General features: G+C 46.9%; 2 protein-coding genes and 1 long non-coding RNA gene across 4 annotated transcripts; 1 reads left to right on the plus strand and 2 right to left on the minus strand.

Annotated features, from left to right (window-relative positions):
• Nucleotides 1-6,121: 6,121 nt before the first annotated feature.
• On the plus strand, nucleotides 6,122-15,731 carry LOC112946982 (endothelin receptor type B-like). 2 transcript variants are annotated; one of them, XM_026038985.1, is made up of 9 exons: nucleotides 6,125-6,141; nucleotides 6,275-6,304; nucleotides 9,364-9,900; nucleotides 11,691-11,803; nucleotides 12,333-12,537; nucleotides 13,273-13,422; nucleotides 14,142-14,275; nucleotides 14,832-14,940; nucleotides 15,078-15,731. In XM_026038985.1, exons 3-9 carry the CDS (start codon nucleotides 9,394-9,396, stop codon nucleotides 15,225-15,227), a joined length of 1,368 nt encoding a protein of 455 aa, XP_025894770.1. In that variant the 5' UTR covers nucleotides 6,125-6,141; nucleotides 6,275-6,304; nucleotides 9,364-9,393; the 3' UTR covers nucleotides 15,228-15,731. The 2 variants fall into 2 exon arrangements, with proteins under 2 accessions (XP_025894771.1, XP_025894770.1); XM_026038986.1 differs by lacking the exon at nucleotides 6,275-6,304 and having other exon boundaries at nucleotides 6,122-6,141.
• A 439-nt stretch (nucleotides 15,732-16,170) lies between these two features.
• On the minus strand, nucleotides 16,171-17,263 carry LOC112946983. The gene is made up of 2 exons (XR_003249323.1): nucleotides 17,045-17,263; nucleotides 16,171-16,322 (listed from the first exon to the last, which is right to left on the minus strand). It is a non-coding gene; the product is annotated as an uncharacterized LOC112946983 (long non-coding RNA).
• Nucleotides 17,264-19,007: 1,744 nt separating this feature from the next.
• LOC112947059 (DNA-directed RNA polymerases I and III subunit RPAC2-like) lies at nucleotides 19,008-24,499 on the minus strand. Its single transcript, XM_026039068.1, has 5 exons — nucleotides 24,445-24,499; nucleotides 21,770-21,867; nucleotides 20,813-20,889; nucleotides 20,099-20,181; nucleotides 19,008-19,140 (listed from the first exon to the last, which is right to left on the minus strand). Exons 1-5 carry the CDS (start codon nucleotides 24,481-24,483, stop codon nucleotides 19,093-19,095), a joined length of 345 nt encoding a protein of 114 aa, XP_025894853.1. The 5' UTR covers nucleotides 24,484-24,499; the 3' UTR covers nucleotides 19,008-19,092.
• Nucleotides 24,500-24,591: the final 92 nt, after the last annotated feature.

Genomic DNA, 24,591 nt, shown 5'->3' on the forward strand with positions numbered 1-24,591 from the left:
TGATCTTYAGCAGGTGGTGTGGGGATCTCAGACAAACAGGATCACTTGGGATAATATAGGAGATGCCAGCTTTGGAAGGAGAAACAGAAGACACAGTATCTGGCTAACCGTGGATTTAATTATATTCATATTCAAAGTGATGTTGGGCAAGCTATGCTGCTTCCTGGACTCAAGTCAGCTCTGCATCATGTCTTGTTCCAGAGTCCAAAGGAGGAGGTGAGGCAAGGACAAGGACAGTGAGAGGAGATGCAAAGGTATATAGACACTATAAGGGGGTGGAAGGGCAGAAGAAAGAGAAGAGAAGAGGTAAATCACCAGGTGAATTCATGGTGAGGAGGCAGGTCCAGAGGTCAAGCCGGGAAGCCAGTCCATAGATCAGGGTGTGGATCAACTGGTCTATGCCCAGGCATGGGCATGGCTRTGGCTGAGGTGAAATGCAGCATTTGTACAGCTGAGCTGAAATGGGCTCATGGGCACAGCGTGGATGGAGGCCCCAGGTGGGGTGGTCAGGACCGTTAAGGCTTTTTTGTTTTTTTTCAGGGCCCAAACACTTATCTCCACCCTAGGCCTGAATTTACTTCATGGTCAACATTAACATCCATTTTGCAGCAGAGTGTGTGTCCATACATTAAGGGAGTACAAAATGAACCTCTTCAATGATTCTTCTAGAGACTTTCTGCTTGACTTGATTCCTCTGGTATATGATCCCACATAAAAATCAGAGCGCTAATTATTCTTTGGGGTTGGTTGTAGGTTAAGGCCAATGATTCAGAAACAAAGCTTTTTTTTTTTTTTTTTCTTTACCAGTGCTGTAAAGGCTGATGTTACAGTGACCTTGACTAGASAGCCATGAACATGCCACCATAAAGAGCAAAGCTATGGGGAATGGAAATCCTAATCTCCAGACCACAGTGATAAACTGGTCCTACCAGCAAGGTGTTTTCTCACTGTGACACACTATCATGGGACTTGGTCTTAACTGTGGTGGTGCAGTTTTAAAAGGCTAAAATTAAGCTCCCAGGCAAAGCCATGCAATAGGCTGAATTGCTCCCAGAGAGCAAGACAGTTTCAGATGAAAGTCCAAGGACAAACTCCGTTTTAACTAACTCCAACCATTTTCTGTGGGCACCTTTAACTGGGCATAYTAAATGTCACCCATCAGATAGTCCTAGACTTTCAACCTCAGCCTTGGCATTTAATCTTGACCTGATCTCTTCCATCATGGTAGCCCTCTCTTGGTGACCCTTAAACACAGGATCTTTGCTATGAAAAATCCTTGCCCTTAGGTTTTACTTCTCAGCCTTTTAGTCTGGTAGGAAAGAGCAGAAAGTGTCAAGGTAGAAGAYCACTCAGTGATGCAAAGCTAAGTTCAACAAAGTGATATCAGATGATAAGCCCTGGATAAATCAAAAAGATGAACAGCTACACTTAGTGCAAAAAAACATGATTTTTTTCCCACACCTTTCCACCTTGAGTACATAATTACTTGTAGGAACCATGGAAGTTTAGCTGCAGAGATACTTTTGCACCATGTATCCTTCTAGTAACTCACTTAAAAATAAAAGCTATGTTCTTTCTTGTGATAGGATTAAGCCATGGGATTTCATTTATCCATAGAAAGATAAAGAAAGATAAAGAAAGATAGCAGAAAGTCAAGCTATTTATACCTGACAAGACATCTGTGAAACAGAAAGGTCATGGCTCAAAATCTAAGAAGGGAGGCAGGAGGTGGAACGACTTTGGCACAATGCTAGGTCTATATTGTCTTGCAATTACCTTGAATCCAGCCTCAAAACAGGGTGGATTCTTGTACAACCAGACCTAGAAAATAAAGGAACAGAAATTCATATATTCAGCACATACAGGACCCTGTACATTCAGGATACAGCAATCTGGTAGGCTGTGCAAAAGTGATGCCATGAAGCTGTTGTTTATCTGGGAATTCTAGCCTTGGACAGTTATAATAAGTCTGAGGTCTTCAAGTCTACATGAATACAGATGCTGCTGATTTGTACCATGACTTAAGTCAGAAATAGCTGCTTCATTCTAATAATTTAAGAGATCCTTAACATCAGCCTTTACATTGAATTGCGTTTCGAGGACCCTGGTTGACTGTGCAATCAGATTGTTTTTTTTCCTGGGGGTCTCTGACAGGGGCTGGAGCTGTCCTATGTTTCCAACAAAACAGAGCARCCATTCATTCCTCTGTCACATGCAGAAACGTGACTGTCCCAGAATAGGGCTGCAGGATACCTCCTGAGCGGGGCCAAAACAAGAGGTGCCATGCAGACTCGGATATTTTGGGGAGACAAAGAGAWGCCACAATCCTTTAAGCAGGGCAAAGGGTTAGAGGAAGCAGCAACCAGTTAATCTCAGTTTGTTCTCTATGCTGAGATGACCTCTCGGAGGTGCATTATTTCCTTATCAGCTCTACAAATGTGATGAAAGGGAGTCTTCTTCTAAGTCTATCGCAATCTTGAAGTTGGTTCCCAGCTGAGCACCAGACACTCTAGAGGAGTCACGTTTTGATGAAGTTTGCAACTTGAAAATGTGCATCAGAAACCGGTCATGAAAACTCTTTTACTCCAGCCCTGATAGGGGAGCTGGATCCACTCAGAGAAGCAGTGTAACAGATTTACACCTTAAAATATTTTATTGTGAACTTCTGTTGCTCTCTCCTAAGTATCGGAGATACTGTAGAGATTCATTTACACTCCCTGTGAAAAGAATAGCAGCCAATTAGCAGTCAATGCAAATGTAGTATCTTGTATTGCATTGCCCAGCAAACACTAGCAATAATGCTAAAAAGTTTTGACACCTGGGTGTTGTTATCTCTGTTGTCATGACCTGAAATTCGTTTCTGCTAGAAAATAAAAGTTATTTCAAGATCTGTTCCTCATTGATTTAGCTCTATTTGAGCTAGATGTGATGTGACTTGCACACATCACAAGAACATTAAGGGGAACTTTTTTGTTAGTGTCTCCAAGGTGCCTTTGAAAAACTTCCTCTTCTGGGTTGGTTACTCTCCATCTTTAACTCTGAGGTGGTTTGTTGAGGTTGGACTTCTGGACTTCTCCTTGGTGTTTGGTGCATTACAGATTGACTGGGCTGAAGAGTCACTGTAGGGCGAATTTAGAAATTGTTGTTTTATGAACTCTCCAAATTCTAACATCTAAGCCCCTAATCTTTTGCTAACAAGGCGGGATGTGACACACAGTCATTATCACAGCCTGGTTGGATTTCTTCCCAGAACAACAAAGTTGTCCATAAATAAAGGACCAAACTAAACCCAGCTTCTGACTAGTTTGTGTTCTTACCCTTTAACGCTCCCATCACTGGAGAGTGCAGAGTGCTTGCAGGGTCATTTCTGAGTGCAGACTGGCTGGCCAGCACGTCCACCCCAAGTGACCAGCCAGCTGCCATTAGCCAGAACAGGCAGTGGCTGCACTCGGCTGACTGCTCAGTCACTGGGGACACTGGTTTGGGTTTCTCTCTTCTATGCTGCTGATTTTCAGAAAATAGACTGGAAAACCATTTCTCTCTGAGATGTCTGACATCTCAGAGGAAGCATGAATGAGAGACGGCACAGTCATGTAAACCCCAGTTCTTCACCAAAAACACAAATAAACAACAACAACAAAAAAGACTAGAAAGAATCATTGTGGATTCAATATAATCAGCTGTCCTCTGGAAAGTGCCAAGGTTTGAAAACATTTTTCCTCTAGATGTTGGTCAAGGAAACGAGATGTTAATTTAGGATTTTAAGAAGCCAGGAAGACCCCCAGGACAAAGTAAGTTTGGGTTGCAAGGGAGTATCTACAAGAGCATCCATACTACGCTGCTGTGTGTTTTCAGGGTAGTGCATGGTTAAAGGTTTAGTGAACCATGTTTTAAGATATAGTCATTGAAGCTCAGCAATGACCAGTGTGGCTGAAAACAGCTTTAGTCAACGTGCCATTTTCAGTAGAGAGTAACAGTAGAGATAAATATGTGCACCCCAAAAGCAAATAGGAATCATAAAGATACAGCACAAGAGTTGGTTAGGCCAAAACTTTGATCTAAACTCAGCTGCCTTGTGGTGGTCCAGGAGTGGAGTGATTTCCTGGAGATGCAAGGAGAACTGCAGGCCCTAAATGTGTGAGGAGCCCTCCTGAACTGCACTGCCTGGGATCTGCTTTGCCACAACAGTGAGGAGTTTGTAATGAAGCACCAAAACGACTGTGTTTCCCATGGAAACATGTTCTTCTGCAGGGCTATGAATAGCTCTCCCTGCTGTCAGCTATGCAGCCAGCCCACATCTCCCCTCGCCTCAGGATGAATGGCAGGGCTTTGTTGCCCTCTCAGTTTTGGTAAATCAAAATAATTTGTGCATCTTGTATTGGATGTTTTCCTATTACACAAGCTTGAACTGTCTGTATTCAGGCTGACAAAAGGAACACGCAGTACAGGAGTCTGCCTACAAAAGAGGATTGCAGCAGACATAAATAACTGCTACAGAAGTGATGCATGGTTTGGGGGTGTTTTATCTATTTAGAGTTTATCTAAAAATACACTTAAAAATCTGAAAATGCTCCAATGTTTAGCAGTTTCAGTTAAGGGGAAAGAAAAGGGAAGGAAAAAAAAAGCAGAAAAGAAGAAAAGACAAAACATTTTATGTGATGTTTCCAAAGCCAGACATACTTAATTGGCAATTACAATTTAAAATCTGGTAATGAAAGACATAGTAAGAAGAGATTAGAAGAAATCATAACATGAAGATAAAACAGTATACAAATAGCATGATACAACTGGAAAAAAGTCCAAAGATGGGCAAAAAAATGATGAGCAAGGCAGTGGGATGGCTTCCTACAAGAGAGCTAGACTTCTGTTCTGGAAAAAGAGAACTGAAATATGAGTGAGCTCTAGCAAACAGGGCTTCCAGACACACCAAGGAACATGGTCCTTTGTACCTGATGTGGGTCAGTTGTCAGACTCCTGGCTACGGCATGTTGTGATCTGTCAAAGTGTACATGGATTCCCACCAGAGTTGGAGAAGTTCAGGGAGGACAAATCCACTGAGGCCTACCTGGTACACAGAAACCACATCTAGCTCAGCGTATCCACGAGCAGCTTAAATGTCCTATAAGAATTCAAGGTAGCATCACACATGATCTCCCTTGCCCCTTTTTTTGAACCTAGTAGCAAGCTAAAAACTTTACTTTCCATTCTGCTCTACAACACTATAACAAAAAGGAAAAAAAGCTCTAGTTAACTCGAGAGCAATTCACAAAACAGATCGGATGGCTGGGAGATAGCCTGAACCCATTCTTTCTGTTCTTGCTTTGGGGATAAAAGGGCCCTGAAACGCGGGCCTATAGTAAAGTTAAGATGYTTTGACTTCATGTAGTGTTGCTGCACCAACAGCCCTGGGGTGGGGAGATCTTCCCAGCGTGAGACACGTCAGATGCACAGACCATGTKCAGGGACCTGGCCCCTGGAAAGGCTGAGGGCACCAGATGTGTGTCTGACATCCACAAGCTAGTGTGATGTGATAGCAGGAGCCATGCAGCTCTAGTTCCTCAGTGTCTGATCTTCAAAAGCCCCAGGTGGAGCAGCTGGCTGAACACACCCTGGGCAAAACAGACTTTGATGTCTTCAGAATCCTCTCCCTACAAGCAGTCAACACTGGACTCCCTTTGCCAAGGCCCAGCCACAGTGTCCTTCAGAGCCTGTCGAACACTGTGCAGGGCAGAGCCCGGGCAGGCCTGTGCTCTGTGGCCATCAGCCGCCCGCACCTCCCTCCCTCTGCCTGAAGTTTTATTTGTTTTTTATTTTCCTCTCCTTCACGGGGCCGCCTTGCATTTTTTCCCACTTCACCCTCCTCCTCCATCCCAGCCCTGCGCTCTGCCTATTGGTCACAGCGGGGAGAGCCCTGTGATTTTCTATAAAACCAACGGCTCCATTCAGAGAAACCTTGACAAATGAGCAGGAAGAAACATCCTCCTCACATGAGCTCACGCACAGAAGCCAACGCAGGGTCTGAACTGCTGGAGCTCTCCCAGGGCCCACAGAACATGCTCAGCTGCCTGCCCAGACAGAAGGAGCCATAAGGGGGAAAGAAGCTGACCCCAGGAGCATCAAAAGTTCATAGCCACAAGGAAGGTAACTTAGTTCTGCTTAAAATCTTTGCTCTTCCATGCATTAATTTTCAAACAAAATGATTTTGTGTTTCAATGTGAATTTTTGCATGTCTGTCCATCCTTTCCGGACTACCAATCTGGGTGAGAYGTTAAAGGGATTGTGGTGCCTGAGCAAGGTCTAACAGGTGGGTAGGGAGAGGGTGCATGAGCTGGAAAAGGGATCCCGRATATTTCTAGGTGAGAGCTTTAATCCTGCCTCTGCTCTGAAAAGAGGTTGTGTTCAGGTCAAGAGAGAAGTGGGGAAGTGATATTAATACGGGCTTTCTTTTCTCCCCACTCACGGCATTTTCCCTGCAAGAAATGCTGAACTTCAGGAAAGGTCCCTTTGGTGCTTGGTGAGGTTAGTCTGGCAGAAGAACACATGCTCTTGTGCTCCAAGTGCTCCTGAACGCAGCAGGTGCCCTGCTATGGGCAGGCAACACCTATCGAGGAGCAGAGGGGTTAAGAGAAGTAACCTCATGGGGATGAGTTGGGTTCTCCTCAASCCGTGCACACCAGCCTTGAGGTGAAAGCAGGGTGTAGGGCAGGTTAACAGGGCTTCTCAGTCTAACCTCCTGCCTTGGGATTATTCTCCTGATGTCCCTGTCATAACTCCAGAGGATTCAGCTGCATTTTGGACCCAGCACAGCGAAAGGATGGTCTTCATTTTCACGTGTTCAAGCTAGCTGCTGGCATAAAAGCCCAAGCCAGTGCAGGTGTCACTTCAGGTGCACAGTCACTTCCTCAAATGATCAGCAACAGGAACAAAGCTGAGTGGATTTTAGGTCAAGCAATGCTGTCTTTGGCTTTATATATGCTGGGAAGTGAACAAGCATCCTATCAGTGACTAAGGGTGATGCTCTCCTTTTTGTCTGAGCACTCTAAGTTATGTAAGAGGAGAGGCAATATGGAAAGGAAGAAGTAAATGAGACAAAGGGCTGTCGAACAGGAGAAGACAATGCTCCTTTTTTAACTAAATCCTTGAGTTGTAATGCAAGAGGGAGGAGAAGAGGATTTTTTTTCAGAAATGGCTCTGCAACTGCATTGTCGAGAGGGCAGGCCGGATATAGCAAGCAGTGTCCTGTGATCCTTACTCACATGAGCTGTTCTGCCAAATACCCAGGGGCTGAACAGCCTCCTCGAGCTTGGTAGTTCTGCATCTGTGAGAGCAGACAGAAGCAGCCCGAGCCAGCAAAATGCAGAGGACATAGCCTTCTGGAGAGGCTCTGTAACCATTCTGTCAGCTCCTGACCTTAGSAACCAGCATCTTTCTTAAAGACCCCAGCCCAGCCTGGTGACTGAATGGGTGTCCAAATGATAGGTGCTTGCTTCTGATCTCCACTGCTGCTCATTGACCCTAGAGAACCACAAACAGTGGCTGATTTCAAAGTTAGATCTGCACCTAACTCAGGGGGACATGCTGAGCCCAGGGGAGGTTCCAGGACCTTCATTCTTCATGGTGGAAGCAGGTGGAACTTCTCTGTCCAGACACTGCCTGCTGACCACCATTTTTGTAGTCAGCTAGTAGTCAGTTTTCTGCAGCCTCTCTTAGTCCCTCCCCACAGCATTTCATATAGGCTAATCTAGGTGATAAGCTGGTACCCCACCATCCATCCCTTCTTCAGGCACTTTCCCTATGTAAAATGGACAGTAAGGGCTGAGGGTTTCCCCAGACTTAAGATAACTTCTTGCTTAGGATTTATAGACTTGGGTGTTGAGATGCCTATACATTTTTGAGAGCTGAGTGAGGCATGAGTGTTTTTCCCAGCTCTCATACCAAGACTTCTCTCTAAATGCTCTCCAAGTCATTGAAAACAGCTTTCCACCACAGGGCAACAGGTAGCTTTGTAGCGGCTGTTCTGGCTCACACCAGTGTGGACTATCTGCTGGTTAGGTTTGCAAAGCAATTTGAGTCTGCACAGATGAAAGGCACCGTGAACACACAGGATGACTATTTCAGCAGATAAAAGTTGGTTCTAAGCTGAAAAGTGATGGGATCTTTTACTTTCCTCTGTGAAACCACAGCTAATGTGTCATTCTAACTTGAGGATTTCAAATAGAAACACTTTTAAGATGCCTTGCTATAATGGAGCTAAAACTTAATTATCCATTTCATGAGATCTATTTGAACTGTGATTGAAGGAACTTGATTATTTTCTTGTCTCTTTGACATGCAAGTGGGAATAAGTGTTAAAACTTTTTCCTAAAAGCTTGTTTACAGCTTAAAGCACTAAGGAACTGACTGAAGGATGTAAAAGGGTGAGAAAACTAAGCCAGATGTAAGATTTCTCAGCACGACTAATAGGGTGAAACAGAAAAAAAGATAAGCCTGGTTAGACTGGTTCATTGGGAAGCAGCCCAGCTTCATGTGGGTTGTGCCGGAGACTTCTGAACAACAGAAATGCAGAGGCACTTCTACAGAGCCTGATTTGTGTGTCTCATGCATGTGAGGATACAGAYACAGCTGTATCTAGAGGAGCTGCATTTGTGCATGGCGCTATGCCACTGCCAACATGCAATGTCATTAAGAGATTAAGACCTGGGATATGCTTTGAGATCTGTAGTCTATGAGCAGGCTAAGTGCTATTTTAAAGATCCTACRTAGCAAAGTCATCCCAGGCACAGACTGGCCGGATGCTGACAGCTTCTGGTCTCATATGCAACCAGTGGCCGGACGTGGATCATCCAAAAGCCACTTCCATAAATTTGAATCATGCCAGAACCACGCTACAGACATCCTAAAGTCTCTCAAAAGCCACAGGTATCTGTGGAGCAGCAACGTGTCCAGTTCTGTTTGGAAGCCCTGTCTGAGACTTGCAAAGCAGAATCTGCTCGGGGGATATTTATTATATTTATTACTCCAGCATTGGTCAGCTTGAGAGACCTTTCACTGTGCTCAGCAGTCAAAATTGCAAACAAAAGGGAGATTTATATCCCTAGGAATTGAGTTGAATGGCACAGTGGTTTTGGGAAGGAAGTGGTTCAATTAACAACTATAAAGACGGGGAGGGGGGATTCTCTTTGCACATAAATTGGAATAAGATGTCAGGTATTGATATAGCATTTCTGGAAAAGCCCTTGTGGTATTTTACCAGCATGGTTCCCAGCAAGAATATGTTAAATCTTTACTCTTTGCACTAAAAGATGGCACATTGATCTGCTGATCTAACCAGTTTCCACCCCTTATCCATTTCTTCATCTAYAGATTAAATCAAGACCCAAGCAAAGACGTACCATGAGCCTTGCAAGGAATTCTGCATCAGGACTCAGCTGGGCTTTGCCATTTCAGTCTTCAACGGTGAGAAGCCCGGCTCCTGCAGCTCTAGCCATTTCTCTGACTTTGCTCTTCACAGGGGCATGCGGCCAGACTCCAAGGGCTTTCCAGGAAAGCACCATTCCCTTTGAGGTGCTTAGCCAAGGACAAGCTTATGGTCTTGTCCAGCCAAGCCTTTTCCAGGCCAAATTTTCAAACCACTCGGAGAGTCTCCCCAGGAGCACCGAGACTGAGGCACCCCTGCTGCCCGTGTGCGTGAAGCCTGCAGATATCAGACACATCTTCAAGTACATCAACACTATTGTGTCCTGCACCATCTTCATAGTGGGAATCATTGGGAATTCCACGCTCCTGAGGATCATTTACAAGAACAAGTGCATGAGGAATGGACCAAATGTTCTCATTGCTAGCTTAGCCCTTGGGGACCTTCTCTACATCCTCATTGCTCTGCCCATCAATGTGTATAAGGTAGGTTCCATGTAACGTGAATCAGCCTTGCAATTGTAGGATTGGCTCCCGCATGCCCAGACCTTGGGCCAAATCCATCCTCTGCTTCTCACTGCAGGCTCCATTTTGGCAAAGGAGAGGGGGAGGCTCATAATTTAATAATTTAAAACCCCAGGAAGAGAATCACTTGTAGTGCCATGACATTAAAACCCAAAGTGTATGTCAGCTGAGCAAATACGGTTTTTCCTGTGCACTGGAGATACCTCTCCCAGCACTGCTCAGTAAACTGGCCTCAAGTAAGTATATATCTTATGCTAGCTAAAATTGGGGACTCGTTCAGGAATAAAGGTCTGCAATCATAAAGTATGGGCTTCTTTTAGAGACACTGCTCCCCAAGCTAGAGAAAAGGTGCATGACAAATAAGCAGGTCGACCTGAGCTCTGCATGCCACACCAAGGCAGAGAGGGCTGGGCAATGTGAGCATGAGACCTGAGGTGCCAGTTAAGAGCAGAAGTTAGGTTACAACAGCTGTCTGATGTACCTGGACCACTGCAGCTACTTCGTGCCTGCCAATTGGGCAAGGTTTGGGTGGACTGGAGTCATCAGGGAGTCGGGATTATAGGAATGGCTGGAAGGATGCCCTAGAGCTCAGTCGACCTTGCTTGTGGGGAAGTCTTTAATCTTCAGCCTGGAAAGCAAAAATTGAATCCTAGAGTATTCCTGAAGCAAACAGGTCAGGTAACAGGGAGAGRCTCAGAGCAGGAGGAAGATGTGCATATGCTGACTGTGAGAACAACCACTGTGATTGTCAAAGACTCTGATCACTCCAAATTTAACAAAATTGCATCAAAAACTATAGAGAGAAAAAATCTTGTGAGGGAAGTCATTCTGCCAGGTTATCCAGGTGGCCAGGTCAGACAATCCTCTCTGACACCAGTCCATGGATCCACACACAGGATTTCAATCATGTGTGAGTCTTCTCCTGTCATCAGCTGAGAAAACAGATTAGCTTGTGGCCAGCAACACTGATCCAAGACTCTTCCTCCTCCTTCATGGATTAGAGCAAAGGTTTTGTATACAAGGCAGCTCATTCTTAACACAAGCTATTGGCCTGGAAACATTTGGCCATTTCAGAGCTGCAACTAGCACAACTTGCAGCTGGCACAAGAAAAGGCCAAGATATTTTGCCCATGCCGAGACCGTGAATTAATGTTTCCTGCATTTTGGTGGGAAATCTGGACCAAAATTTCAGAGACAGGACTCCCTGTTCCAGCCATACATTGGTATTTCCCAACTGATGTTTCTGATTTTCCTAGTCCACTGGAGCATTTCCCTCTGCATTCTGCATCTCACCTTCCAGCCATCTATTGGGAAAGCTGATGCTTCCTTGAGAAGCCCCAACTATAAGCAATGTGGTTCTAAGAGTAGTCCAGTTGCCTTGTTTGTGCTGTGTCCTCTTATAAGGCAGGAGCAGATGAGACCACCTTGATTCTTTTCAACTGGTGGAGTCTCTGTTTACTGACCTTTGGGGTCTGAACTTGTTTCTTTGTCTAGCAAGCACCTGGGAAGATTGGGTGCAATTTGCTCCTTCCATAGACCAATTTATTTCACAAGTCTTTGGGAAAGTTAATGGTTCCCAGTACTACATAAAGCACCAGAGAGCACGCAGCACATAATCCCATGGGAGGTAACCTCAAAGCTTTCAGTTGCTCTTTGTGGGCTTCTCTCACCCTGCGGATAACCACCTACTATTACAGGAAGCTGGACACGGTTTCCCAAAGCAGTCTGTTAACCCTGTGGTTCYTCCCCAGCTCTTGGCAAAAGACTGGCCCTTTGGCGTGCAGGTCTGCAAGCTGGTCCCGTTCATCCAGAAGGCCTCAGTGGGCATCACAGTTCTCAGTCTTTGTGCTCTCAGCATCGACAGGTAATAAGAAAACTTATATTGCTGCATTGCCTGCCTGCTCTATATTTAACCATGGCATGTCCCTTCCCTGTCACCAAGGGACGGAGTGCAGGGTGGCCTGGTTCCACTCCAGGCCAAAATTCAGAAAGGGGACCAAATGTTGTCACACAGAGGAGATATCCACCAGGAACTGACTCTTCTTTGTGGCGAGAGTGTTCTAATACTGCCAGAAAAAGTTGAGGGGAAGAGCATGACATGTTGGAATATGCTATATGGATGGGATGGGTGGCACCTCTCCCAGTGGAGTAGGGCAGATACACACAAGGCAAGGATGCCTACTATCACACTCATCCTTTTTGTGGTCTCTTACAAGCCCATTTCTGATCCTTCCCATTCCACTGAGGGATGCTCCTGGGTCTGTTTCTGTTCAGAAATTAAGTACGAGAAAGTGTCTTTGGGAACAACTCTAATTTCCATCTTATCATCCTCTTCCTGTTGCTTTTCTCACTCTCCCTGATCTCTCTCTGTTGTGCTTCCATGTATTTGGTAGGTACAGAGCAGTGGCTTCCTGGAGTCGGATCCAGGGGATTGGAATTCCCATGTGGAAGGCAGTCGAGGTGACGCTCATCTGGGTAGTGGCCATCGTGCTTGCAGTCCCTGAAGCTATAGCCTTTGACATGGTGGAGCTCAACTACTGGGATCGAGACCTGTGGGTGTGCATGCTCTCCTCCGAGCAGAAATCCAGCTTCATGATGGTGTGTACTCTGCTCAAATACAGCTGCAGCATGAGAAAGGGAGACAGGCAGATGAGGCATCCTCCCTCATGGTTTATAGAATTCAGTGCTTCTGCAGATGGCTTCTCCTAGCCATTAGGGTGAACATGGGAAAGCAGTATCAGACAAAACACAGGAGGCCTGGAATTGTACTGACATGGGGTGGTCTTGCTGAGAACATGGGATCAGAAAATGAGGAGCTGAACCTTAAGTTGGCTTGTGTTTACTGTCCACCTCAGAAGGCTGTGCCCCATCTCAGTAGGCTTCAAAGTCACCTCACTGCCATGACAGGCCAAGGAACAGCTTCACAACTGTCTGCTTAAGTAATAGTTAGCACAAGACCAACTAAGGGACAAAATGGGAATTAAAAAGATGCACAAAATTACTGCCTCTGTCTGCCAAAATAAGCTCCTTTCAATTGCCTTTTACACAAGAGTGCTGGAGTGGACTGGCAGTTGTGGGAGTGAGATGTGCTGGAGCGTGTGACCTGAAATTCTCTGAGACAAGTAKGTGCACTAGTTTTGGGAAAGAGAATCCAATGTACATTCAAAACAGGGGTTGTTAACACTTTCTCACATCAGGAATGTCAGAATGGTCCGATGTTGGTCAGCATCAGGCTCACTGCCAGGTCAGCTCATGCTCCAGCTACCCTCTCCCCATGCACATGCACTTTCCTCCTAGCTTTCTAACTGATATCCCTCTCTGTTCTGCATGCAGTTCTATCGTGATGTGAAGGACTGGTGGCTTTTTGGCTTCTACTTCTGCCTCCCCTTGGTATGCACTGGCATCTTCTACACTCTCATGTCTTGTGAGATGTTGAGCAAGAGAAACGGAATGAGAATTGCTCTGAATGACCACATGAAACGGGTAAGCAAGAGAAAGGCAGAAACCAGATATTTCCTCAAACAGGAGAGTGCTGTTGAAGGGGAGAACATATGCTAGTTCCTGTAAAGGACACACACGAGCTCCACAGAGATCAGTAGCTATTGGCATATCAGTGAAGGTACATAGATTAAATGAGGTATAGGGGCCTTCTGTTCTACAATCTCCCAACTCAGAGATAACCAAAACAACTAACTTTATCACCACAAATCAGCTTAATTTTAAGTTTCTTAATGGTTGTTATCTGTAGCTTTGTTCTCACACCGCCAAAGTGCACCAAGTTAGGTATGTGTCTTATAACAAAGGATACGGGAAGAGGAATAGTTTATTGTTCCCTTCTTGCCCTTTCCAGAACAATCCTTTGAGGGTGACATCATGTTAACAGTGATCGTGTTAATGCAGGGTGAAGGGTGGATGGGTGAGGAACCTGTGTCCTAGGGAACATAATCCTACCAAAGTCAAACACCAACACTGTTTATGTATGTGAAGGAGCCCTTCCTGCAGCCCAGATATCGTGAGGACATAGAGACTAAGGATAGAGACCTACAGGCAGTGCCTTGACTTGGAAGAGGTACTGASCCCTCCTAAGCCCTCAAATAACTTGAAGGGCTCCTGCTCAGAGGGGGAAGGTGATGCTTTGCTCCACCTGCTTTCCTGTGCTCGGTGAGATTATCCTTTCTCCTCTGTCCACCTTCTCCATGCAGCGCCGGGAGGTGGCCAAGACAGTGTTCTGCCTAGTGGTGATCTTCGCACTCTGCTGGCTGCCGCTCCACCTCAGCCGCATCCTGAAAAAGACCATCTATGACCAGATGGACCCCAACAGATGTGAACTGCTCAGGTAGGGGCACCTTCATGAGTGCAACTGTAGGTACCGACATAGACATKGTTGGGTTCACATCAGACTCAGGGAGTTGCCTTCCAAAATCCCACCTGTTTCACTGGTTCCTTTTCTAAATGTCATTGCCCTTCTAATGGGCACAGAAAGAAGGTGAGGGAGACTCCAAGAGGAAGGAAATTTCTGTTTCTTGAGGTCTCTGTAGTGAGGCAATCCTGCCACATGGTATATGCCTATCTTCCCCTCTCCTTCCTATTCCTCACACCTGAATCCAGTTCTGGCTAGACAGGATTGCTGTGTGCGAGTTTGACAACAACAAGGTTACCCCATGGAAATGCAGATCCTGTGATCTTGGGTTACTCAATAAATGACCCGTGCAAGAAAAAGCACTATGCAATTGCTTAAGTGCAGGAGGGCTGCTCTGTGCTTTCCTCTATGGTATTAATTACTGGCTCTTTGTGCAAGCAAGTTCCTGGGCCAGGCATTTTGGAAACCCTCTCTGTTCTCAGCTTGGTGAGATTCCAACACGTTAATCCCTTTCTCTTCCCTCCTGCCTCAGTTTCCTCCTTGTGATGGACTACTTTGGGATCAACATGGCCTCCCTCAATTCCTGTATCAATCCTGTGGCTCTCTACTTTGTCAGCCGGAAATTCAAGAACTGCTTCCAGGTAGGAGCAAACTCCCCAAAATTCCTGGCTCTGGCAGCTACACACTTTGGCTGGCAAAAGCCAGAGGACTTGCTCACCAGTGGGTCTTTGTAACCCACCTTTGTAACTTCTGTCTCTACCCTCTTGTCTCTTCACAGTCTTGTCTGTGCTGCTGGTGCCAGAGACCAGCTCTGAGCATTACGCCAACGGATGAGAAGGGCTCTGTTGGGAAATGGAAAACCAATGGGCAGGAGCTTGGTCTGGACCGCAGCAGCTCCCGCTTGAGTAACAAGTACAGCTCTTCCTAAAGATGAGCCACCCACAGGGCAGAGAGGAGAAGGGACTGTGACAACACGGCAGGACACTTCYATTTCTTTTGCCCAGCCACTTCCCAGCTGGGCCTGAATCGTTTTTGCCTTCCTGTTATAACCCACCTGGAAGGAGCTACAACAATACACTGATCCCAGGACTAGCTCTCAATTCAGCCTTCGAGCCCCACTTGTCCATCATCTGGTTCAAGTTGCCTCTGAGGGAGGGGGAAGAAGGGGATTCAAATCTGTGTGGGGTTTTTCATTTCCCTGTAGGAAAACCAAACGACTTAACAGCCATTTGTCTTAGGTGGAAACATTGGATGGGAAGATAACATGTGTGAAAAGGGAAGAAAGGTTGAGACATGATCACTTTGAAATAGATGTGGGATGGGAAGGAGATGGCGAGGAACCTGAATGGCAATTTCTAGCTGAGAAAGCAAAATCAAAGCTAGATCATATCTCTTATCCTCTCTCTCTTTGCWTCTGGGACAAATATTCCCTGGTCAGAAAGCCAGCATAAGACCTAGGCAACACATAGTCTTACTGAAACCAGTAGCCTGAATTTTCCAGTCATGATTTGGAGGGATAGGCAGCAACTCAACCTCATTGCATGATCAATCTCTACCTGATCCTGGGAAATCTAACCTAGGCTCTCTTCCTGAGAATGAAGTTCACCCGACCTGTGTATGGCACCAAAAACGATTGCACGTGTGTCCTGGGAGCAAGTCCTGGGGGATCAGAGATCCTTGGTAAAGCTAATGGCAGCTTCCAACGAAACAGGTTAGCTCCCCTCTAGCCAGGTACTGTAGCGGGCCCAAAGTGTTGCCCTTCCATGGAAGAGTTTGTAAGTCTAGTAAAGGGAAGGTGAGTTCATCTGAATCTAGATAAGGCTGGTACCAAACCACCAGCTCTTACCTTTCAAGCCCCCTTTGTAACCAGAAGYAGCTAATTCTTTGCCTGACACGGGATGCAAGCGAGAGGATCAAGGAGTTGAGTCCTTTCCAGCCTTGCTCTGCAGCCTTGAACAGCTGGAAGTCCCACAGCCTTCTTCAGTCATTGCCTCCCAAGGGGACTGCCTGCAAGGCCACAGCTCTGAAAGGAAAAAAAGACAAGTGACCTGGGTTTTGGTGCCAGTTTTTGGTCTTCCCCCCGCTAGCAAGGCAGGGTGGCAGTGAGGATGAACCTCAGTATGTTCTGCCCATGGCCAAAAGCTTCTGAAACTTCAGGGCATTTGTAAAAAGCACAGAGATGCTTGTTCTCCACGTCAAATGAGGTTGGAAAAGGTGATGGTGAAGGTCCCAGCCCAATTTGCTGCTGGCGTTAATAAAATACAGCAAAGAGCTTTCACAAATTTACTCCTTAAAACAATTAATCCCCAAGTGCTTTTCCCAGTGTGATTTTCTAAGAATCATAGATCTTGCATCTCTTGCTGACAGGTCAGGAAAGCCTGCATGAGAAAGTTTTAGTAACTAGGATTTTGATGCTTTTTTTCTGATTTTTTTTTTATTTTACCTCTTTTCTCCTTTCTCTATTTTTCCTCTTGTCACTGAAAAAAAAAAAGTGAAAAAGGAAAAACAGAGATGAGAAAAGACCTGAAAATAAACCAAAAAAATTTCAAGCGTTTTTTTTTTTTTTTTTTTGCTTAGCAAACACCTATTAAAGAAATAAGACAGCTTGTTTCCTACAGTCTTACATACCTACCAGAATAGATTTGTACATATGAAATTAACAGTGCCTAACTGGCTGCATTTCACACAGGAAATCAACGCAGAAAAATGACAAATCATGAAAATCCATCAGAGATGTTTTCTTACCAGAGGGAATTTTTAAATTATTGTACTTTTTTTTTWAAGTGAATTCTACATGTTTCCACATTTGTCCACATTCACATGCAAATGGAGCCTGTGACTTGAAATCAGTCACTTCCGGGGCACAGCAGTGGCTGAGCCAGTCGATCCCAATCTGTGGCAAATTCAGCTCCAGACGACCTAACTCCATAGGAGCCTCCTGGTGGRACATGGCAGGTCTTCTCCTAGCCAGGACCAGCCAAGCTTGGGCGCAAGCAGCTGCTCTGGTGTGATTTGCTCCAGATGAGCATCTCTGTGATAAGTTCTCCCTTAGTCAAACAAGACCAAGACAAAAAAGTCGCAGCCCAAAGAGAAAGTAATGAACATTGGGAGCAATGCATTTGCAGTCTGATTTTAGCTGCTCATGGAAGTGCAAAGGCAAACAGAGCTCCTTGCAGCCAGCTCCATCTGCCCTCCAGAGACGAGGGGTTGCACAGTTATGAGYTTATTCAATCTTCACTTGCTCCTCCAACACAGAAGTCCAGAAGGGAGCAAGCCTTGCAGCCCAGCTCAGGGAACATGTCATTGGCACGCGGCACACAGCCACCCCTGGGTGCTGCAGGAAGTGACCATTGCGTCAGTCACCAGCTGGGTTTTGAAACCTTTAGAAAAAAAGTGTTAATCTCCATCATGCGTCTGCTGAGCAGTCATGGGATTGAGTCTTGGTGCAAGAGTCAAGTTCTAATTTATTCCCTTCTATCTCTTCCCCCACACCAGGGAAATTGCTTTCCTGCATGATCATATCTGATCCCACATGTAGAAGAGGGAGCTGTTGGCATGCCTGCCATGCCACAGGGTGTAACTACTGCCAGGAAAGCCCCTCTCCCCCTTCCTCCATGTGCTCCAGCTTGGTCCCAAGCCCTATGCAAAAGCCTATTTATCCCACGCAGAAACTTCTGCCTCAAAAAGCAGGCCAGACAGGATTAGCTAAAAGGAAAGTCACTGCAGCCATGCAAGGCAGCACACAACTATAGACACGGGAAAGCTGAATCTACTGCAGCAGGGATGYCAGAGAGTCATATTAAGAAATGCTGCCTCCAGCTGGTTTCTCAACCCTGTCTAATAACACAAACCCACTTTCAGAGAGACCAACTGTGTCAATTTGTATTTGAAAGAATGATTTTATAGAGAAATCCCGATATTTTATGTTCTCTCTTATTCCTCTGTATGTTAATAAAACATGTTGGTATTTGAAAGAAAAATCTCTGGGTGTTTCCTACCAAGCAGCAGGGGGTCTGCAAAGTCTGCTAAATACTTAATTGAGTGTCAGCGGGTTCCTCTGGTAACTGCAGACCTCCACTGAGAAGACAGAGAGGTGTCTCCTGGAGTAGAACAAACTGGAAAGGTTCACACTCCCACACCTGGCACAGAGCAGATGGAACTCCTGCAATTTCAAGACATATTACACTTAATAAACAGCTTCCACTCAGTGAATTGCCAGTAAATCCAAATAAGACCAGGGTTTCTTATTCATCAAGGGCAGTCTGGACCAGTATTATTTGGAGGTAACAAACGGCAGCAGGTTTTTTACTCAGCTTACCCCAAAGAGAAGAAAGCATCATTTTATAGGGACCTATATGAACACTGGTCGTATCTGTTCAAGTCAATTGCATGGGAGCCATGGAAAGGAAAATGATTCAAATGAGAAGACAGTGCTGCTCCTCTAAAAGTCTGACGGTAYTGAAGTGAATTCTGTGCACCAGACTGCACCAGTAAGCCCAGGTCTGAAAACACTGGACAGCAAATGGCAACAGCTTTTGAGGAGGGCTAGACATAAGACAGAACAGTGACAGATGAGGAACTGCCATTTGGCCATCTCCTTCTGTACCTGTGTTGAGCTGAACACAGCAACACCTCTGCAGGATCACACTTCACACTTTATTATTAAAAAAAATACAAATTTGCTTCAAAGTGGTAATAGAAAATAATAACAAACTCTTGACATGGGGAATTCAACACTCACTCACGCACATGGGCTACAGACATTATCCACAGGGGACTGTCTTCTCCAGACGCTACTGCATCTCTTCCTCCTTTTGGGCCCTGTATTCCCTCATGCTCCGCTGCAAACAAGAGCAAAGGACAAATGTTAACAGTGTATGTGGAGGACTTCAAATACAACACCACCATCTCGGTCCATGTTGCAGCTTCTCAGTCCAAGGCCTGGAAAAGCAGAAGGAGTGAGGACGTTTTGACAGAGCTCCAGGTACTTTCAGAAATGACTGAGCTTTATAACCACTGCAAGATAAAAGGAAGCCAGGATGGGCTACTCAAACCTAAACACAGCGAGGTTTCCTAGAGAGAATCCCTGCGGATATTGGTCTCATCCTGCTAGGAGATTCTGMGGTAGGCAGGACTAGACCAGCCTCAGAGCAAACAAGCACTTGGTGCAAGAACATATGCAGCAGCTCCAGTTCCAGCTCCCAGGATCTTCTTTACTGATTCGACCTCTCAGTGTCCTGCTAAAACGCACCTCCAGGGGCATCACTTAGAGACATGTAGACCCTCAACCAGCCATGGGATGTGACAGGGGCCGGAAGCTCAAATTTTCTCCTGGCTCAAACCAAGCCCCTTGGGGACGCTTTGGCACTGGTGTTGCTTCTCAACAAGATGGGAAAAGCTCAGAAATGTTCTCATTTCAGGGAAGAGACATGAAGTCTCAGGAGAATTTCCTCAATTACCTGCATAAGTTTCTGTTCCTTAGTGCTCTATTAACAAGGAAAACTGCCAGAAACAGTCACGGACAAATTACAACCCCTGCTGAATTTCAGACAAAAATATATCATTAGAGGAGCCACGGGGCTTTGCAGATACTCATTTATCCTCACCCTCAACATCAGGGATGAAATGGAGATTTGAGACCTGGAAAACCAGAATCAGGTCAGGGTCAGGTAGAGAACCCCTGAAAACACTGTCATGTTTTCATGTCTAAAGTGCCTAGAACACATCTCAGCCCATCCCTCTCCTCTCTTGGACTGTGAGGTAGAAAAGGTCTCTAAGCTCTTGAGGTAACAGGCTCACCTCAAAGGTGTTAAGGACGTGCTGGCAAACACCCATCAGATCGTTCAGGCCTTTTCGGAATGGCTCRACAGCTGGAAGGGACCCTTTGGGAAAGAAGACACATTGGTGAAATGGGAGGTGGTTGCAGAGGAGTTTGGCAACCTTCTTCCCTGACACATAGTGGCACTACAAAGGAGTTGGCCCCCCAACAGAGAGAGGCTCTCATACCAGCATCCAGGTACGTGACCACACACTTCTCCCCTCCCAGACAATCAGCAACAGCTGGAGAACTGAGCACAATGTCATTGTCCAATCTCTGGCCAAGCAATAGCAGAAAAGTCTTTCTCATGAGCTGTGCATTTGCTAGCTGCAGGACAGCAGCTGCATAAGTCAGCACACCTAGGTTTTGCTTTCCACACATCAAACTTATTTAGGGAGAAATGCAGCACCCATCACTTCTGACTGTAACTGGCAAACCTATTCCCCCCCTGCACTATAGCTCAGTGACTGCTGCCAGTCAATTTGGCACCAAGGAAAGCCATGCACCCCCACGTCCTCAGCCATATGACACTGCTCACTTTTACAGCCAGCTAACAGAAAAACTGCAACAAAAAGGCTCAGTAGAAGCGGAAAATAATGTTTTGCTTTCTTTTTTACAACCCACGGTTGAGGTCTGACATGAGCAGGGTGAATCCCCCAGAAGAACCCTATCACAAAGGCAACACGTGCACATACCCCTGGTTTGGATCCGGAAGTTAATCTTGCTTTCAGAGGGGTGAGTGATGCAGTAGCCACAGAATTCCACATCTGGGCTGCAGGAGAGAAAGAGAATAGTGAAACCCAGGCAAGTTCAAAGCAAATCTCAGGAATCTGAGGCTCAGGCAATCCCAACAACTAGTAAAGCTGCTGGGTCTCAAGATGTTTCTGAAGTGACTGGGTCTTATGAGAAGGGTACACGAAGGGAAACTACCTGTGCATCCTCATTCACATTTCTCATCTCCAGCTGTGGCACCACCACAGCACCACCAGGTTTTATTCAGTAGGTTTGCAGACTGCATGGCACGTGCCTTTGTACCCAGAGGTGGTTCCACCTGGGAGAACGACTATGTGCTTAGCAGAGACCAGCCTCTCGCAAAGACTTTGCTGCCTTTCCCATCATGACGATTTATCAGAAGAATGAACATGACATTTGCAATGTAGCTGTCATTTGAGATGATGTTTTCAACTCTCTGCACTAATTCTTCTGAGGCTTACAAGGAACTTTTCAGAATCCATCAGTGCTGCCCAGTTTAATAAATTTACATGATGGGTGTGACCTTATTTGTATATTTTATTGAAGGCAGACAAGTATTTAATTCCCAACATCAATTTTGGGTCTCCAAGTGTGTAAGAAAGATTATCAATTTGCTTAATACTAGTTAGTCCTGCCCTTGCTTCTGAGGCGCCACATCCCAGGAGGAGATAGAGATACTCTCTAACCATACACTCTTACATGGGTTTGGTCCAAGAATGGGTTCAGGCTCTGTGAGGGCCTTTGACACTGCATGCCTGATAAAGAACCTAACACATGGGAATAGAGGCATTTTCTGATCAAATGTTTTGCTCTAGCAAAAATTAAGATTCAGGTGAGTATGGAAAAATCCAGGGTAGAAGACAGGGACACTCGATGATGACAGGCCCCACTCCACTTACTTTTTCATGACCATGTATCGCAGAGAGTTGCCAAGCGTGTGATCCTCATCGTGCAACACAAACGTGACACAGTTTCCATCTGTCCCATCTGCCTGGACCTGCCACAAATTGGGAAAGAAGAGATGCTGTAAGGTAATAAAGATCAAGCCTGGAGTGAAGAATAAATTACTGTGTCCAACTAAACGAGCTGCATCAGGCTAACGAAAAACAGGCTGAGAAAATGATATTTGATGCTGTTTCAGCAAACTGGGTTCTCAGTGCAGAGCCTGGTGTCGGGGCACCCTGTGTGTGAGCCCAGGTCATACACAGCTAGCTACCTGCAGACAAGTAACCTGTCTTTGATGCAAAGAGTCTCAAAAACATAATTTAACGAAAGATAAATATTCATTATCAGGAAGCCATAGAAGTCTCTCAAGGAGCCAGCTGGGAGATGCCCCCAGAAGGGAAGTCCTCTYGGCAAAGAACCAGGAATGCTCTGAAATTGTACATAGTGGCCTACGTGCTCTAAAAGCTCCCCCAGCACCACCACACAAGACAAGAACAACTGCCTACGAGTGCTAAGAGGCAGAGTCCATTCAAGGAGAGGCTACTTACGGCAGCATTTCATTAGAAACATGTCTAGGAGGTTGTTCAGAGAGGCAGAGGCTGGTGCCAGGCTCGGCTCATGTGAGGGAGAGCAAAACAAGCCCGYGACTGAGCTGCCTTCTCAAGCACCCGCAAGCAGCACTGCCGGCGAGCGCTTCCTGCGCGGCTCGCTCCAGATCCTCTGCAAAGCCAACAAGCCACTTAATTAATCGCTCGGCTGTCAGAGGGCTGCTGAGCCCTGACCCTTCCCGAGGCTCCGCACAGCCACCGTGGAGCCTGTCGGGCCTCCGCAACCCCCAACCGCTTCCTCTCTCAGCAGCAGAGAGCGGTTTCAAGGTTAAGCGTGGAGCCAGGCCCAGACGGGCACTGAACTCTTCACATCCTGCTGCAGCCAAAGTCCCGACTGCCCCAAGAGATTTATAAGCCCTCCCGTTTCCTGTCACGCAGCRACCCCCTGCAGCAGCCCTGTGCCTCTTTCTGCCAGTACAATCACATTCAGATCCACAGCACCAGCCAAGGGAATCCCAAAAGGGTAGAGGTGATGCACAAACATTATAGTGACAACGGGGGCGTTGGACTGATAGAGCCTTTGCCATCCCATAGCACCTTGCAATTCACTCCCGTGATCGAATAAGTCTCATTGACAGGGAGAATAAGGCAGGAGCCCAACTACTTTCCCCTGGAGCATAAAGACAGGGCATAAGRGACTTGCTGAAGGTCACCTGGGTAGTCAGTGGCATGGATGAGACACCTCGCTGCTCCTCCAGTCTCTAGACACAGTATCCTTCCTTCCTCTTTCTCCCAGAACCTTCTCTGCCCTACCATGAGCCCCCCAAGAAAGTATTTATTAAGATGAATATCCCCACTAGCACTCGAGACTTGTTTTCTTCCTCCAGTCTCAGACAAGAACAGATAGACTGGTCACCCAGTCCATAGCTTGCTCCCCGCACCCCATCACGGGGTCAGGAGTGCGCCCAAGCACATGCCAAAACCTCAAGCACCCCTACAAGGCAGATGCATTTGTGTTCGCTGGGGCTGTGACACACCTGTAATTCGGTCACAGGACGAGCGAGAAGCCCAAGCACGGAGTTGTCACATACTCTGTAGCTCAGAGACAACTTCGGCACTGGCCAGGACTGCTCCAGAGTCTCCACTGTCCAGCAGCAACATGCAAGACCTGCAGTGATGAATCCTGCACTATACAAACACAGCTGTGCTGTGGATGGACCCAGCCAGCTGTATTTCTATTATCCTGCCTTCGGGGTAAAAAAGAGACCCGTGGAGCAGGAGATCCACACAACACTTCTACCTGCCCGCTGCAGCCAGGGCACCAAAGGCACACTAACTCCATCCTGAAGCGGGGAACCTGGGGGATTCCTTTATCAGGAAGGAATTCCGTGCCCAGATTCCTTTACCAAGGCGCTGGCCCAGCAGCCAGGCTGTCTCGCCTCTGGCACAGATGCTCTCTGATGCTCCATGGGGAAAGCGCCACCTTCTCCAGGAGGAAACAGCAACAGCTCCTGAGGAGGGAGCCCTTTCCGCTCCTGGCGTTGATCAAGCCCCGGCGGCAGGCAGAGCTGGGATTTCTCAGGCAGCTCCTACCAGTCTCGTCCAGGAGGTACCAAACTACCCATCGAATGAAAACGCAATCGAAGTCAACCTGGGGAAAAGCCCCAGTTCCCACGGGATGGGGAATTCCACTCCTCTGGCACGTTCTGTCCATGGTTACGTGCTCATTTGCCAGCATTACTAACAGGTGGTTCCGTTGAGCCACGGGAAGAAGGAAGAGCTGAGAGTCAGGGCAGTCTGAAACGTGGATCTGACCCCATTCCCACATTTCAGGGACTGCAGAGAAGGAAAGTCCCCAGGTTACCACAGCCTGCCGTCCCYCACACACCGGGGGCGACCGCCTGGCCACGCAGAGCCTCAGGGGGCACCAAGGGAAGGGCCCCTGCGCTCCCCGCCCGCCCTCCAGCTCCAGCCGCCTCAGCTCGGCCCAGACCCGCGCCCCCCGCCCAGCCAGGAGCCGAACGACGAGGCCAGGAGCCGAACGACGAGGCCGGCCCCGCGCAGGCCGCGCCGCTACCCACCACCTCCAGCGCGGCCCTCCGCTCGTCCTCCTCCGACATGGCGGCGCGCCGGCCGCGACTACAACTCCCAAGAGGCAGCGCGGCGCCGGCGACTACAAATCCCAGGGGGCGGCGCGGCGGCGGAAGTGCGCGCGCGGCGGGCGGCGA

The sequence above is a fragment of the Nothoprocta perdicaria genome, unplaced genomic scaffold, assembly GCF_003342845.1.
Source record: "Nothoprocta perdicaria isolate Ctin4 unplaced genomic scaffold, notPer1 scaffold_22, whole genome shotgun sequence".
NCBI classification, from domain to species: Eukaryota; Metazoa; Chordata; class Aves; order Tinamiformes; family Tinamidae; genus Nothoprocta; species Nothoprocta perdicaria.